The 16234-nt window shown below is 40.1% G+C and overlaps 1 protein-coding gene across 11 annotated transcripts in view; it reads right to left on the bottom strand.

Moving 5' to 3' along the window:
• Nucleotides 1–15501, bottom strand: part of LOC101156134 (neurexin-3b) — a gene marked incomplete at its 5' end in the record, with an annotated part of 300242 nt that extends 284741 nt beyond the window's left edge. For 10 of the 11 annotated variants that reach the window (XM_023953188.1, XM_023953183.1, XM_023953192.1 and 7 more), the window contains 4 exon segments: nt 7308–7319; nt 9247–9273; nt 9637–9654; nt 14457–15501. In XM_023953188.1, the coding sequence (XP_023808956.1) occupies nt 7308–7319; nt 9247–9273; nt 9637–9654; nt 14457–15153 (754 nt within the window). 11 annotated transcript variants of the gene reach the window in all.
• Nucleotides 15502–16234: the final 733 nt, after the last annotated feature.

Below are 16234 nucleotides of genomic sequence, written 5' to 3'. Positions count from 1 at the left end.
CCAGGAGCAATGTTGGTTTCAGTCTCTTGCCTAAGGAAACTTCAACACATGGGCTGGCAAGGCGAGAACCAGACCTGCGTTCTTCCGATCAGAGGTCGACTGCTCTTCCTCTGCACCATGGCCACCGCATACTGAGAAACTAGAAACACTAAAGTGTTTCACATTTGAAAAGTAAAAAGCTATTACCATCAATAAGAGAATGAAAAACAACAATAAAACAATTCTTAAAACATATCATATATTTTTAGATAAACTGTCTTAGCTTTGGTCTTGAAAAGATGTGGGTCAGTGATGGTCTGAAGCTCAATGGGCAGAGATTTCCAGAGCTTTGAACCATCCACTGAGGAGATATAGTCGCCACACTGTTTAGACCGGGGTGTCAAAATCCACAAGCTGATTATCTGGATCAGGTGTGTTTAGCCAATAAGGAGCTTCAATGGGAGGTTGGTCAGAAAAAGAGTAGGACACCAGCCCTCGAGGCCGGGAGTCTGACACCAGCCCTCGAGGCCTGGAGTCTGACACCCCTGGTTTAGACCATTTACTGTATGTGAGAACTGGACTGAGTGACCCCTCCCACCTGGCCTTCCACACAAACAAACACTGTTGGCTCCAAGAAGGCAAAATCACATAGACTTCTAAAGAGAAATAAACAACTATTACTCAGTCATTCTATTTCAACCATTCTTGGTCTGCCACTTTTTTCTAACATGGTCTTGCTGATGCATTTTTTTTTTTACATTTTCTTTGTAGTGCAAGTTATTCAATTTTTAAACAGACCAATCAGATATCTCAATAAAAGTTGGTGGTCTCACATCGGATGTTCAAAATGTTTGATTGACAGATTCTCCAGAGCCCGCTGTGAAGTGGTGGGGGAGTGAACTTCAAATGAATTTTATCCTGATTGGTAAGGGTGGTTGCCATAGAAACAATGACTTGGACTAATAACTGCTGACGGACGTTGTTTGGCTCCAACATGGCGTTGTTTGCATTGCAAAAAATGAATCGAGTTCATTTGGTTGGAGCAGAAAGTAAACCAATTTCAGTCCAGTTCCCATATATAGTCAATGGAAACCACCAACAGAGGCTTTCATAGGACTCTGCTGGGTTGGTGTTGGCTTGAAAGCTTGTTTATGTTTGAAGGAACATGACTATTATCTGCGTAAAATTAGATACAATTCAGAGCATTGCAAGATCATTTAGAAAACGTGTTTTGATGTTGAAAGCAAAGTTGAAATTTGCCACATCTTCATGAATGTTCAAACCAAACCTCTTCACATTTTTGACATCTACTTGTAGAAAAAACATAAGAAAGATAAAAACATGGACAACACTGCAGATGTATAGCTCAAATATTCATATGGTTGCAAAACTTGCATCTCCTCCCAACTTCTCATCTGCCCACAAGTCATAACTTTTTCTTGGTTTCCCCTTCAGCAGAAATGCTTTGTAGGCTTAGGTTATTTTTCTGTTTTTGTTTGTTTTTTCAATCCCTTTCTCCTTCACCTTTGGGTAAGTCACACCAGGGTATACCTGCAAGCCTACTAAGACTCGTGTTTTCAGGTGGATAAATGCTTGGCTGTTGGATTCCCAACAGAGTTCAGATGATCTTCACAGCTGCCAAAGCATAACAGACTGTCCAAAGAAAAAACTCTCTGGTTCAGACCAAAAAAGACATGAAAGAAAGTTTTCTGAGCTTCAGAACGTTTGAATAAAGGTTGTTACCAAGACTCAAATCACAATAACGTGAAATGTATCAATCTAATAACATTTTAAGGAGGTGAAGCCAATATTTCAAAAAGATAAAGACACGGGTAAAGCACTTCAATCAACTCTGCATTATTGCAAAGGACATGTAAAATAGGTTTGCTTCCACAACTGTGCTAGATGAATAAACGTCTATCAGTACATGCCTAATAGACTTTTGTCGGTTTTACATATTGGTTATTTAATAAACTTGAAAGAGGATATTGTTGTTTACTTTAAATTATTATTTTTTCACCAGGTCAAAGGTTTTGACTTAGATTCAATGGGTGTTCATGGATGCTGTGGAGCACCAATTTTGCTCCAAAGCATTGGGTAATAATAATCCTCATCACCCTCATTATCATCAACGTGCCAATAATAAAATGGTCCTTCGCCCCCTTAATAAGCTAAGGCCATAAGGAGGATGAGCCTACTGCTGGTGTGTTCAGGAAGGTGTTAAAAACCACATGTCTACTTAGACAGTTTATCCTTACTTGTAATGAAAAGAGTGTTTTCTGGAGAGTCAAGATGATTATCAAATACCCGTATTTTCCGGACTATAAGTCGCACCGGAGTATAAGTCGCACCAGCCCAAAAATGCATTATAAAGAAGAAAAAAACACAGATAACTCGCACTGGACTATAAGTCGCATTTTAACTTTCACAACCTTATATGACACAATCATAGCAGACTGTTTATCTAATAATTTCACAGTAATTTTTTCTCAAACTTATTTATTTATTCCTTTCATGAAGTATCATTGGCCAACTAATACTCTGTTTTCATCCTGTTTTTGTAGAAACAGTTGTCATTTTTATTGCATTTCTGAATCTATGAAATCATTGGAAAATAGAATATTATGTTGTTAGCCTTCAAGATCTTACTGTAAAAAAAGGTTTGCTGATTCTCTGAGTCACTTAACATCCTCTTAACACTTAACATACCTCATACATCAAATTGACCCAGGAACATCATCTCTGTTCCTCACAAATGAACATAACAGGAGGGTTAACAATGTATTTCAATTTATTTCTAATATAAGTCGCTGCGGAGTATAAGTCGCACCCCCTGCCAAACTATGAAAAAAAGGGCGACTTATAGTCCGGAAAATACGGTACTAATGATTTTTCTGTACCAAAAAAGTCACTACCTTTTTCGTTTCTTATTTATAAAAGAAATTGTGGACCGTATTTGATTTGTTGTCTCTTCTCATGTCTTAGTCACCTGCACCCGTACGAGGGGTTGTCCCGTTTGGGTGCTGTGGGTTTTTGGGTCCAAAAAAATGTGCAGGCTAACCAAACGGTCTATGAAGGTAATATTTAATGTGGACCGCTTGCATGCCTCATACAGAAGTGCTCATTGTTTTGCCCACAGACAGCCCATATCCACCCGACTAACGCATTCGTAAAAATGTATGTGTATTTTCTTATTTATATGGTGGCTCCATCCCCTCAAAAGATGAAGGCTTTGGATCAGATGTTGTGTACATCATAAAAACAGGGGAAACATTCAAGCCCGGCAGGGATCCTGCCTAACACTAAGTCTACATTAATGTGTGATACTCTACCGCTGGGTGGAAATTCCTCACATGGGTGGATCTGCTGATGCTGTCTTTAGTGGCTAAAACTCATTTATGCAAACGTGCTGTTGGTGTACCCTTTAAAAGGGCTTTCTGACATGTCACAGCCCAGTGCAACTTACTCAGAGGACCACGTTGACCTGTTCTTGTTCCTTAAAAAAAAATTTGAAGTAGCAATTTGCTTTCCAAAATTTGTTGTTTTTTGAATTTTTTGAAATCCAATGTTTCCAACAATAAAATTAGATACTAAAGTTGTTTTGTCTTGTTGTTTTTAACAAGAAAGGACTAAGGAGTTCAAAGACCAAAAGTGCCAGTTAATTTGCGTGAAAAGGGAATGTGCTGCGTATTGTTTCAGTTGCTTTAAAATAATCTACTTTTCTGCTATGGGACTGCTAAAACTTCACATCAACATGAGCTGCTATTTATGAAATTTTATTTTAAATCTATACAGTCCAGACCAAAAGTTTGGAACACTTTCCAATTCATTTGAATGAAAAGGTGTGTCCAAACTTTTGGTCTGTACTGTATATCTAACTTGATTTAATATAAGTCAAATCAGCAACTTGAGTGAGAAGAGAGCATCATTAACTATAGCTCATCAGTTCCCTATTGTAATCTAAACCCACACCTTTGTATTAAAATCTCCTCATGTAAAAAAATTCAATTTGACGATATTTGGGAAACAGCTTAAAAATGAAAATTCTCAACATTGGTCGCCTTTAGCTTATCCTTAGCTCTCCTACTCTATACAGTACCTCAAGCCTTTTTAACCCAGACAGCAGTTGCATAATTTGATTATAGATTACGATGAACATTTCCCATCATCTAAAATATATCTTCACAAGCCGGATGCGCCCAAAATAAATTTTGAATTTCTGGAAAATGATGTGTGCTGTGCTGATAACTGGAGCAATAAGTGGAGCAGAGCCTGATCTGTAGCCATGGCTTAGAAAAAGTTTGCTGTATTGTCCAAGCTATGCATCAAACGATGCTTGGGCCACGAACAACCAGGTCCTCCTCAACAGCAGGGGAATACAACTAGAGGTACAGAAGAGCCATGTTGCTGTATGGATTCAAAATGATGAAGCAGTGTATATTTTTTTTTATGAAATATGTCTTTTCACAGCACTGATGTGCAAACCTGACCTCTTTGTGAGCTGCTGTAATCTTTCCTCCTATACCCCCTCTATCGCATGTCGCTCCTCTGAGCTCTGTAGTCTCATCTGTTTTTCCCAGCATGCCATTTTCTGAGCCCTCTGACTACTCTGTCATTTACAGCACTGGCATGTACATGACCAAAGAGTCTATTTGTAGACGGAAATGTAATCTTTTATATATGTCAAATCTTTGTATTTTACACTAAACTGAACTGTGTTTCTTAACACACAGAGTTAGGACTTGTGTGTTTTACTTATCTTTATGCTTAAGCTAGGAGAGAATAATCAAAACTGTAGTTTGGCGTTTCTTCAAACAGTGAGGCAAAGATCACTGCAAGGTTAATGCAAGAACAGATAATCATTAACATCTTCACCTAAGCATAACTTACAGTCCCACTGCAGTTCGTCTAATTTCCATGCCCTTGGACAGCTACAGGAAACTGGAACGCCCAGATCAAACCTCCATGGACTAAACCGGTGGAGGCCAGAGTCGCATACTCAAACTGGGTCTTTGTTGTATGCACAGCCAAAGCCTGAACCGTTGTATGAATGCTCACTTCGTTTTGATTGACGTGGTGGAACCCAATACACCCATGTGACACAGACCAAGAGCCTGAAACTGTGTGGTAAATTTCCACTTTGCTGAAGCCAATTCTGGATGTCAGGAGAGTTTAGGGTATCACAGGGGGGTGATTGATGGATTTGAGGAGCAGATATGACAACACAGGAATTAATATTACAGCTGGAAAATATTTCTCTGCTCCAACTACCGGTACATGGAAAACCCTCTTATTGCTGAGAAATTACTTGTAAGGTTGTATTTTTTAAACTAAAACAATGGTTCAAGTTGCTCAAAAAGATTTGTTGGCACTTTTTAACCCAATATAGTAAATCAACTACTACAAGTCTGTGCATCACTTACTAAAACAGAGAAAGTGTTCATAAAATGGAAAAACCAAAAATAAAAATCTTGTACATAAACATGCTACATAAGAATCAGAAGAGCAGATTTATAGGAGGCCATCACACTGCTGCACACGTCATGTGACCTACAAATGCAAACTACAGGTCCAATCGAAGAAGGATCTCCATTTTTCTAACAAAGCATGAGAATGATTTAGTGACACTGCATAAGAGCCCAAAACCCAGTGTGGTTGCAGGGGACAGCTTAGCCCTTTAACATCGGAAATGTTGCCAGCAACACCTAATAACACACTTTGACATATTGTATAACAGAGAAAAGCCCCCTTTTCTCTGCTTCAGAATCAGCTGGTTTGTGTGGGTTGCATAAACACTCATAGTAACTGCTGTAAGGTGTTGCATGTCATGGCAAGAATGCTTTTCCATTGGGATTTCGTTGACTGTGTAACTTTTCAATGGTTTGTTGCTTTGAATGGCACTCATACTGCTAAGTTTCTGTGGCAGGATAGAAAAAATCTGGATGCTGCTGCACCGAAGACAGAAGTAGAATCCTTTATACTGTGCCTCATCAACAGAACCAACAATTTACAAACATGAGAACCAGCAAACAGGAAGTCATTAGAAAAAGAAGCAGAACAGGAAAGATGCTATGGTCACACCGGGCATGTGAGACTGTTGGAAGCGGCAAAGTGCAACATAACAAACAACGATTGCTAAAAGAGGTGCTCACCATATGTGAAAACCAAATCAGAGTCCCTGATTGGTCAAAGTTCGACCCAGTTTAACTTTCAACGCACGTTCAATGGTTGCACATTTTATACGTAGCGCCAGAAAAGTCCTAACACTGCAGAACCTCCACAGTTCAATTTGGTAACTCGGGTTTTTTGTTTGTTTGTTTTTTACTTTTATTTATATATAATATTTTATGCATTTATTATTCTTTTGGCTGCTGTCAATTGCTGCTACCAAAAATGAAAAAAAAAAGCGACAAGTAAACTTTAAAACCCTAAAAGATAGCTTTTCCTGGACTCGCCAGGGTTACAAATGTGCATAGAAGCTCGAAATGCGCATTTAGGAAGAGAGGAGCTGCTAAATTTCTAAAATAAACCATCACTTGACATGTTGCATCAGTGGTACAAGACCTGTCTCACTCACAAAGCTACTTTGTTTATGCAACAGTGTTTTTGGGCCTCCAGACAATCAAAGATATAAAGAAATTTTGCTGAGAAAGTGTTGCCTTTAGGCTCAGATGTGTTTCTGTGTCACAGATGTGACACAGAAACAATGAGATGTCATCTAGACACACTTACCCAACAGTCCAGGTCTAACTCAACTGCACACATGCATAGAAATGACAAAAAAATTAAATAAATAAATAGAAATCCACCCGCAAAGCTACAATTCTCCTCGTCTGATTTCATTGTTTTATTCCAATGAAACCAAATGTCAGATCAAAGGCAGCCACTTCCTCTTCAGCAGTCACACATCCCCGAAAAAACGTGCATCTTCAAAAACACAATTTAATATTAATATCCACTATTTAAAGAGATTGTAAATATTCCATTGCAGAACTTACTCTCATCGTTTTGTTCTGGGATTTGATATTTATGAGTACAAATCACTCAGTGCAGTTGCAGTTCTTCCATCCACACACATCACTCTGATCTGCTCTTCATGCCTCGTGCTTCAGTAAATGTGGGGGGGGCTCATTAGGAGGAGAGCGTCAAGTCCCCTGATTTTAACTTATTTCATAAAACAACATTCAATGAGCTTGTGATTTTATTTATTGAACAGGCGTGATGAATGAATAACCAGCACAAATCCAACACAAATGGAAGCACACACACAGACACACACTTCCGCTGCTCAGATGAGAGCTCAGCAGGGAAAACAGAGTTTGCTGTACCTTTGTTTCTACCTACAGGTTTTGGAATGGAGAAAGGATCCGTGGAGATAAAAGAAGGAAGAGTGCCATCATCAGAAAGAGACATGGAAAAGAAGAAGAAGTGAGCCACTGTTAGTTTTCATATGTGTGTCGCATGCCAACAAAAAATAATAAACACGCAAAGAACAAAGGAGTAGGATGAAATAGTATGGCAGACACAACACTGCACAACTTCTGATAAGTTTTCCAAATTATTATTATTATTCAAATATTTTAAAATTTAAAGTAGAAGGGGGGTGCATAACAGAAAAGGCTTAAAATAATGGAGGGTTGACTGTCATTGGATCCCCTATGGCCTTGTTTTAAACACAAAATACACTTTGAAACAATTTTTTTAGACCATTTTTATTTTTATGGTTTTCTTAATATTTGTTGTATCATCTTTATTAATTTCTATATTCTATATGAATTCATCTTAACGAAAGAAGAAAAAAAAGGAAAAAGACTCCAACTACAGGAGAATCTGCATCCATTAAGAAAACTGTTCATTTTCCTGAACGGATCATTTTATGTCATTCTTAAACTTTTTTCTGTGTTTCTGCACTGTTTAAAGAAGGAAATAAAATAAAAAAGAAAAGGTTAGAATCAACTTTCTGGATTTCACCTATTGCAGGTTACCTTTATAATGAAGCCTCTGTGATAAACAAGGGAACTGTAACTGTATTCTAAAAAATCCCTTGGGAAGTCATGTGAAGGGTTGCAGGTAAGCCATTGTCGGGTCTACAGTACATACTGTAACCTTGTCTCTGTAAGCAGTACAGCAAGATGAAGAGTAGCTATGACTTGATGATGTTGAAAAGAGGATGAGAAAAATCCATAAATGGTGCCAAATTCCTGGCCTTGCATTATTTCCTTATACTGACTGCAGACTACCCTATTTCAGAATTTTGCTACTTCCAATAAGATTCTGGAAGCAACTCTGCTGCTACAATCAGTACTGTCCTTATAGTTACTGCCAAATCTGGGCACACTAAGACACATCTGTAGACATAACGCAGAGAAACGTAATATTGTTTTTTCTGCATCAGAAATGGAAAACGAAAACGAAATTACCCTGCAACTCTTTCTAAATCTTGTCTGCACTTTATTGAACAGCAGTCTTAGGTGAAAAGTATGGGGGTTTAAACATCCATATGATTTAAAATGTATATTCTTTTGTTTCCCTGATTTTCTTGAAAAGGCCTTTAAGCGCACATATTGTTTGCTTGTAATACAGTGTTGAGTAGCACTTCCCGACACGTCAGGAGGGCTGTTGCCCCCATTTCTTCCGTACATCCATTTCTGCATGACAACTAACATGAATAAATATGGTTTTAGCGAGGACTATTCAAATATTCATTTATTATATCTTTTTTACGGCTTGATTTAAATGGAAGCGATCTGTCCTGAAAGTTTTATTTGACCATTTTTTGCTCTCCAGGCAGTAATAATCCAGAGCAGAAACTTTGAAGAACAATTAAACTTTTAATACATATTTTTAAAGTATGTAGTAATATGTTTAATACTTCATTTGACATATTTTGTTTTTATTGCTCCATAACTCTAAAAAAACGTTTTTTTTTACTTCAAGCTGTCTCCCTGGATTCCTGTGATTGCACCCCCCTCCTTGTCCTGCCTCACAGTGAATTGTATCCCCGCTGCAGAACTGAGACAATTATGTAATACAATGAAACCTGGGTGGAAACACTGAGGAGACACAGCTAAAAGGGAGTAACCGTGGAGGACGGGGGGGGGAGTGAGACACGCTTTGCACCACCACCCGCCCATTTCTTTGCAGCTGCAGGGGGGCATTGTGAACACACAAATGCACACAGACAGGTAGCGAGGGCACACATTCATGCCCCAAAACCAAGCCAGGAGGAAAAACAATGGAGACCTAAGCAGAGGAAGAAGAGAGTACCTTGTTCTGCCTTCAGGTGTGCGAGGCCTTGAAAGAGAAGCATCAAACAGACAGAAAAATGAGAACAACACACCAATACAACAGCTGTATTGTCACTGCGCATGCTTTGCATGACGGCAAACCATGACTATCACTCTAAAATCAAAGCTTTCCTCGTGTGCACATGAAAGCTTCCAGCTGAAACACAGAAAGTGCTAATTATGAATGCATTACTGCATATTAGTTAGCTGTGGGACTTGTTTACAGCAAAATGGCAATTATAAAGGCAATAATATGATTACTGGTAAATGTCTTGCTTGTCTTTAAATTGGAATATATAAATAATTAGCACAAAATGATTAGACTTTGGTAATTTAGCTGAAGTTGTGACTAATTCCCCTGGAGACTCACCTGGTTTTCTTGGGACTGCTGAGGATGTGTCACAGGAGAGGAGAGAGCAGAGAGAAGCATTGCATTAGCATCACACCGCAGCTGCTTTTGCATGTGGATCTGACATGCAAAACATACCACACTTCTAATCACTGTCATGTAAGGAGCACGCAGAGGTGCCCCTTAACATGCCCGTATGAAGAAAATACAGTTGTATAAACACCCTGTGAAAAGAAACACTGAACGTTGCATCTGTCCCGTCCTCTCAGGGAGCCAGATCATTCCTTCAACACAGAATTCTTCACATTTTATTTTTGTTTTGCTAACATTGCACATCATGTATCACACAGGGTTCCTCACACACTTGGAAAGCTACATAAATCCATTCCACTGAGGATTTACAGTGTTGTGAGGTTTGTGGATATCAGGATGCTCAATCTCAGACCCATGTCATTCCTCTCCACTTCCCTCCTTTGCCCTTTCATCCACCCACCCGATCTCTCCCTCATTGCACTCCTAAAACCAGCCTTTCCTTTAAGGATTCTCAAAAGAATGCTCACTGTGCGACTCTTGAGAACAGTTCAGCATCTGTGGCACGGTGGCAAAAAACAAAACAAAACATGGAGATGCTTTAAACCCACGATTTAAAGCCTGTTTTTGCAAAAGTGCTACATTTGTCCCTGTGGACGTTTTGCAATGTTTTGGGATGAGACTAGGTTGTTTAGGCAGATGAATGATACAGGTTCAATTTCCCAAGGAAATGTATCTAGAAAGTAAATGCAGCATGAGCCATGTGCTATGGACGTCTTGATCTAAAATAGACATCAATAAATAAAACAACTGAGAAATAAGGTGAAGGTTAACTTTAGTGTCTTAAGTGTTTTTCTTGATGCATTTTTCTGAAGATGGAGGACATATATAAAGAAAGTTAAATTCAAAATTGTTTTTCTTTTTAGGATTTCTTTATTCAAATTGCTGCAAAACAGGAGCAGACAAAAATAAACGCTATTGGAAAATGTGGCATAGAAAATAGGCTTGGTGGGCCACAGGTTTCTTGCCATGCCCTATAGATGAATAGATCCATGTCCCGCCCACAGCTCAGAGGCAAGTTTTTTTACAAACTACTGCCGCTCTGCAGAAAGTATGTCCAAGAAAACAACTCCGATGTTTTGATTTAGGCTAAAAACAAGATAAAAATAAGGAAAACACCACTGGGAATGCTTTGAAAATCAAAAGGTGACCAGTTGTCTTTAGAGGAGCCTAAATTGATGCAACTTATATCTAACATGGATGATCTTTGAGGATGAGGGGTAAGAACGAAGCTTGACATATCTCTTGTGTGTTATGCCACATGTTCCAGGAATTCTCTTATATCAGCTGCTTCCTATTCAAACACTTCTCCAGTTGCCATTTACCTCTTTTGTCTGGTAATAGATGCCCTAACACTTCAGCGTATGTCTGTTCTGTCCTCTTACTCTAAATTATTACTACAGATGATCAACTGACTGAGTTCAATTCTGCTGGAGGTTTCCCCACATTTATCCATTCAAAGGTAGTTTTCCTTCCACTGCTGCTTGTTCAGTACTGGGATTACAGTGAATCCTGCAATGCAATCCGTCAGTCATTAATATGAAGGAATTTAGACAATCTGACCTGATTGGTATGATCTAGGTTATTTAAGTTGTACTATTTAAAATGTTTGGAATTAATTGAATAAAAAATGCCTCGATTTGATTCTTTTTGAGCAGTGCCTTATACGATAACCTCTGTGTGGCGCTTTACGTTTAAACTGAATAGATATGAACTGAGGTGGCAGGAATGGGAGAAAGGGTTAAGTCCAAAGTCATTGGAGCAGTTTTAGATCTTAAGAACTTTAGGGCTTAGAACCAAAATATTGATTTCTTTTTTCCCCCCCTGCACAGATGCTAAATTGTTCGGTTCGCCATAAGGATAAAAATCCTTTCTTATAATGCAAAAGCGCTTTGAACAGGCCTATGTGCTACAGAGGACATGTGGTCCGAGCATAATCCCCTGATCTGTTTTACCAGCAGCTTCGCCTCTCAAATCCGAACATAATTTTTAGCCAGGGCACTACACACAAATGCACTGTGCACTGGGATCAAGCAAGTGCCTGCACCATTTTTTTCCCCTGACCTATTTTTATAGCAAGATTATTGTAGCTGTCATTTTTCCATGTCTGTTTATTAATCCCCAAAGCTAAGCCTAACGGCACCATTTTAGCACTTGCTTAACAGTTTGCTTGTCCTGGCCTTCAACTGCTTGCCCTCCACCAAATCAATGCATATTTCCTGCCGAATTTAGTCTGAAGGTGTAGGTTATGAAGTCAAGGGTTGCACTGAACTACTTTGTTGTAATGGGAAACCTCAAGGGGCTTCAAGAGATTTTGAATTATTGTTTGTGCTCTCAGTTAATTAGGTGGTAATATAGGAAAGTATGGGGACGTTGCTGCAAAAAGCAGTAGATTGCAGTTAAAGCTGAGAAAAGGGAACTGTCCCTAACCCTAGTGGAGACTGATGTGTTGTGCAGCAAAATCAATTTAGCCCGAGGTTGGAGGAAGCTTGAACTTTTTTCCTGAAATAATGATCGTAATAGCAGCTAGCTCAACCCCCCCACCACCCCCACCACTCCCAATAGCCAAACTGTTTAGGCAAATGGTTCATGTTAATTCTTCTCACTTCCTGCTTTTTCCCTCTCAGGCTAGTGCTCTACCTTTAAAAGCACGGCTGGCAAAATGCTATCAAGGCCCAGTCCACTCAGTCAGTCAGTCAACCATCTGCCCACTTTAACGAGCAGCTCAAGGGCCTTGGCCATGATAATGCCTGCGATCGTGAGCGCGCCCGTTAATGCGTCTGTGTTTATGTGCATGCTTCTTCGACCTGCACTGCAACGCCAGAAAATGTAACATAAATATTCACAGGTTGGACAGATTGCTTTGCTCATTAATCTACGGTGTAATCACAACGTACTGACTAAGACAGGTGCGAGGGGCAGTTGTACCGATGTACCTTCAATCAAACGGAAAAAGTTTCTCGACTTTGAACGCCCCTGGGGGACGTGGTATGTGCTCAAGCGTTGATTGAACAAGTACTTTGCCACTTGTGGACAGCAAAACAATGGAGAGAATAAAAAAAATGCGCCATTTGCCTTGTGGACAGAAGGAATTGACGAAGGTGTTTGTGCAGGCATTTTCCAGGGAAATTAGCAATCTCTGCTCTCATTATCTTGGTAATTATAGTTCCCGGTCCCTGTGGAATAATGAACAATCAGCCACATCATTTAATGGGAGAAGCAGAAATGAGCAGCAGTCAGATCAGATGGAGAAGGAAAATGACTCCTTTTTTCCAAGCCGCACTCTCTCATCTCCTGGAAAAAGGAGGAACATAATGGCTGCATGTCTGAATAGATGTGTCTCAAAAGCACAGACGGCAAAAAAATAGGGGGGGACAAGGGGGTGGTTCTAGTCCCACAGCAGACCTCCTGGGACAAATTAGGGTACAGCACGCCAGCGGTAAATTTTCTTGTCGCACATCCTCTGCCCTGAGGCGGTAATATGACAACCTCTCTGTCTGCAGAAGCTATTTGGCTGAGTCACAAGTGTCCTCTTGAAACATCCGTTGTTTCAACACAAAGATGGCTCCTCGGTTCACTCAGACACAAATGGACCACCTTCTTTTTCTGTATTGAATCTTCGACATGTTGTTAACAAATGGGATGAAGCGAAAGGGGGTCAAGTCCACTCCGCTCGCTTGGCTGCTCAGCAACCAGCACATCGCGTGCCGGACTAAACAGAGCCACAGGCCAGCACTCCAGATTTCGGATAAGCTTCGTTGGGGCAGAAAATGTTGGGACATATCAGTAGCTTTTGATGAAAATAAGATTTTATTTTAAAATTTGAAATCCATTTAAAATTATTTATTTTAAATAAATAGCAGCCGCAGTTTTCAGTGAGCATTCCCTTGAGATTGTTAGATCAACATTATAGCATGTTAGTGGGATTTAGCCATAAAGGGGGTCAGAGGTGAAGGATTTCTGACATGAGACTGTTCACACATTAAGTATCTTCCACAACCCAAAAGAAAAAGGTTAAAGTTTCAGTGGAACGGACTAATCAATACATGGAATTAGCTTTTGAATAAAGCAGATTTTTATTAATCAGATGACCTAAGAGGTCTCAAAGACTGACAGGAAGTAGTTTGCAGTACAAAGAAAAAGGATGCTAGAAAAGTTTTAAAATGAGCCATGAATTTGGTCACAGGAGAGCAGAAAGAACGTTTGCTGAACTAAAACGTTAAAGAGTGTAAATAGAACAGAGAAAAGTTTTGTCTGCGCATCTCACTACATATGGCAGGAGAAGAGATGGCCTCGACATAGACGGAAAAAGTTGGTTCTCTTCCAAGCTTTGTGTGTACCTTGAGGTTACTGGATCACCTTGCAACATCTAAACACATCCAATGAAAAATAAAGATCAGTTTTTGTAATTTCAGTCACATCAGCTGTGTCCCACACTGGAAGAACTGCGAAGAAATGCTGAGCACATCCCCTGCACGTGAAAAATGAAGAGTTGCTGAGCCGTGTGAGCCCACAAAACCATCTTCAATGCATCTGCATTGATGCAAGTTCATAATCAGATGGGTTGTAACACATGAGGGACTTGCTAGGAGAAATGAGCAGTGACAAACTTTTGCAAATATTCTTTTGGTGGAACAAAACAAACCCTCGGAGGTCAGATCTATATCTGAAACGAAACCCTTTAAATTTTTTACCGACTTTAATCAATATTCTGTGCTTGACAGAAAAAGCTCTGGAGCCAGCCCTCTTACCTTCAGTGCAGTATCGACCTACATATCCAGTTCTGGAGCAGTCACAGTAGGTTTCTCCATCTGCCAGAGAGCAGATCCCGCCGTTCTCACAGGGGTTCTCCGTGCAAAGGCCAATCATCTCCAAGCGTACCTTCTGACTGTTGATTAACGTGGGCAGCTTACTCCCGTAACTGAGGTCTGAGATAACTCCTCTGAATGCTGGTAGCTCACAGACAGAGGGGAGGGTAATGGCAGACATGCGGATGTCCTCAGGAAGCCCCCCCAAGAAGAGGTCGCTAACGATTTTCATAAAGTGCCGCTGAGGTCGCACCTCTCCCGTCCTGGTCTGGCCATCCACAGCCAAGCCAGTCCGCAAGTTTTCCCTGTTGATGGCAGCAAAGTGCCAGCGGCTGTCGTTGACCATCTTGGCCGAGGTGATGGTGGTCTCAGCGCAGTCGATGCTCACACGAAGCTGAAGCTTCCCCTCAGACAGGGTGAGCAGCAGAAAGTCACAGTATCCGCCATCGTCAAAGTACAGCAGAAGGCCCTCTGACGCCGAGGTCTTGAACTGGAAGGTCAGGTCACTTGTGGAGCTGGCGTCCCAACGCTGGTAGCGAGCCCACTGACCTTTTGAGCCAGAGAACTCTAAGCTTCCACAAAAACCCAGCACTGTACTTAGAAGCATGACAACATGCCTGAGCAAGCTGTTAGGATTCATTGTAGAGGGGAACAGGCAATGCAAGAGGAGCGAGAGAACTACGAGTAGATCTTCACAGGGACAACATTTGATTTCAGTTTCAGGTCCAGACTTTGTCCGCTGAGTTCGTTGCTCCCCAGAAGCTAATTTGCAGTTCCAAAATCCGATCTGTTATGGAAAATGTGCCGGATCTTTCCAATTGCGTTTATTATCCAGGATTTTCAGAAGGTGGACTGGTGAAGGAGACTTAGACCTGCTTCTTCTGATTTCTCCTTGATTTTTCCTGATTTAAAGCATATGATGGCAACACTTGATCTGCCCCTTTGCCCCATGGTTTGAGAGTCATAAAAACTCAATCCTTGCACAAATCTGTGTGGAGGAAAAAAAACAGAAAAACATCAGAAACATTTACTGTAAAAAAGCTAAGAGTCAACATGAAAACAGTCCATTATTATCTGATTTATCTCCTGAAATTTTTAATGTGTCTTCTTCCTAATAAGTGTTGAGGACCACAGACTCTCTAATGGGGTCATTTGGCATTATAAGTGGTATTTAATGAAGGAAACGCAGGTTAACCCAGTAATTGCTACAGGCTTAGATAAAAAAATAAAGTAATGGAGTACTTCAGTCACTACAGATTAAACTGTCAAATGCTTCTAAGTAAATGTCAAAAACATCTATTAAGGTTTTGTGTGCAATTTATGCAACCAGTTATTTAGGGCCCGAGCACGGAGTGCAAGGACCCTATTGTAATTCGAATGTTTATTATTATTATTATTAGGGCCCGAGCACGGAGTGCAAGGACCCTATTGTAATTCGAATGTTTATTATTATTAGGGCCCGAGCACGGAGTGCAAGGACCCTATTGTATCTGTTAGGTTTATTATTATTATTATTATTATTATTATTATTCTTCCGACTTTTCCGTCGCCTTTTTGAGGCCTTTAACATACCCCAAAACTCACCAAATTTTGTATACACATCAGGAGTCGCGAAAAATTTCATATTTTATAGGAGAACGGCATAGGTAAACAAAAATGGCTCGATAGCGCCACCTGCAAAATTTGTTTTCGCGAGCACCTCCATATGCTTTATAGTACAA

This window comes from Oryzias latipes, chromosome 24 (assembly GCF_002234675.1).
Source record: "Oryzias latipes chromosome 24, ASM223467v1".
NCBI classification, from domain to species: domain Eukaryota; kingdom Metazoa; phylum Chordata; class Actinopteri; order Beloniformes; family Adrianichthyidae; genus Oryzias; species Oryzias latipes.
This window is presented reverse-complemented; position numbering and strand designations above follow the sequence as displayed.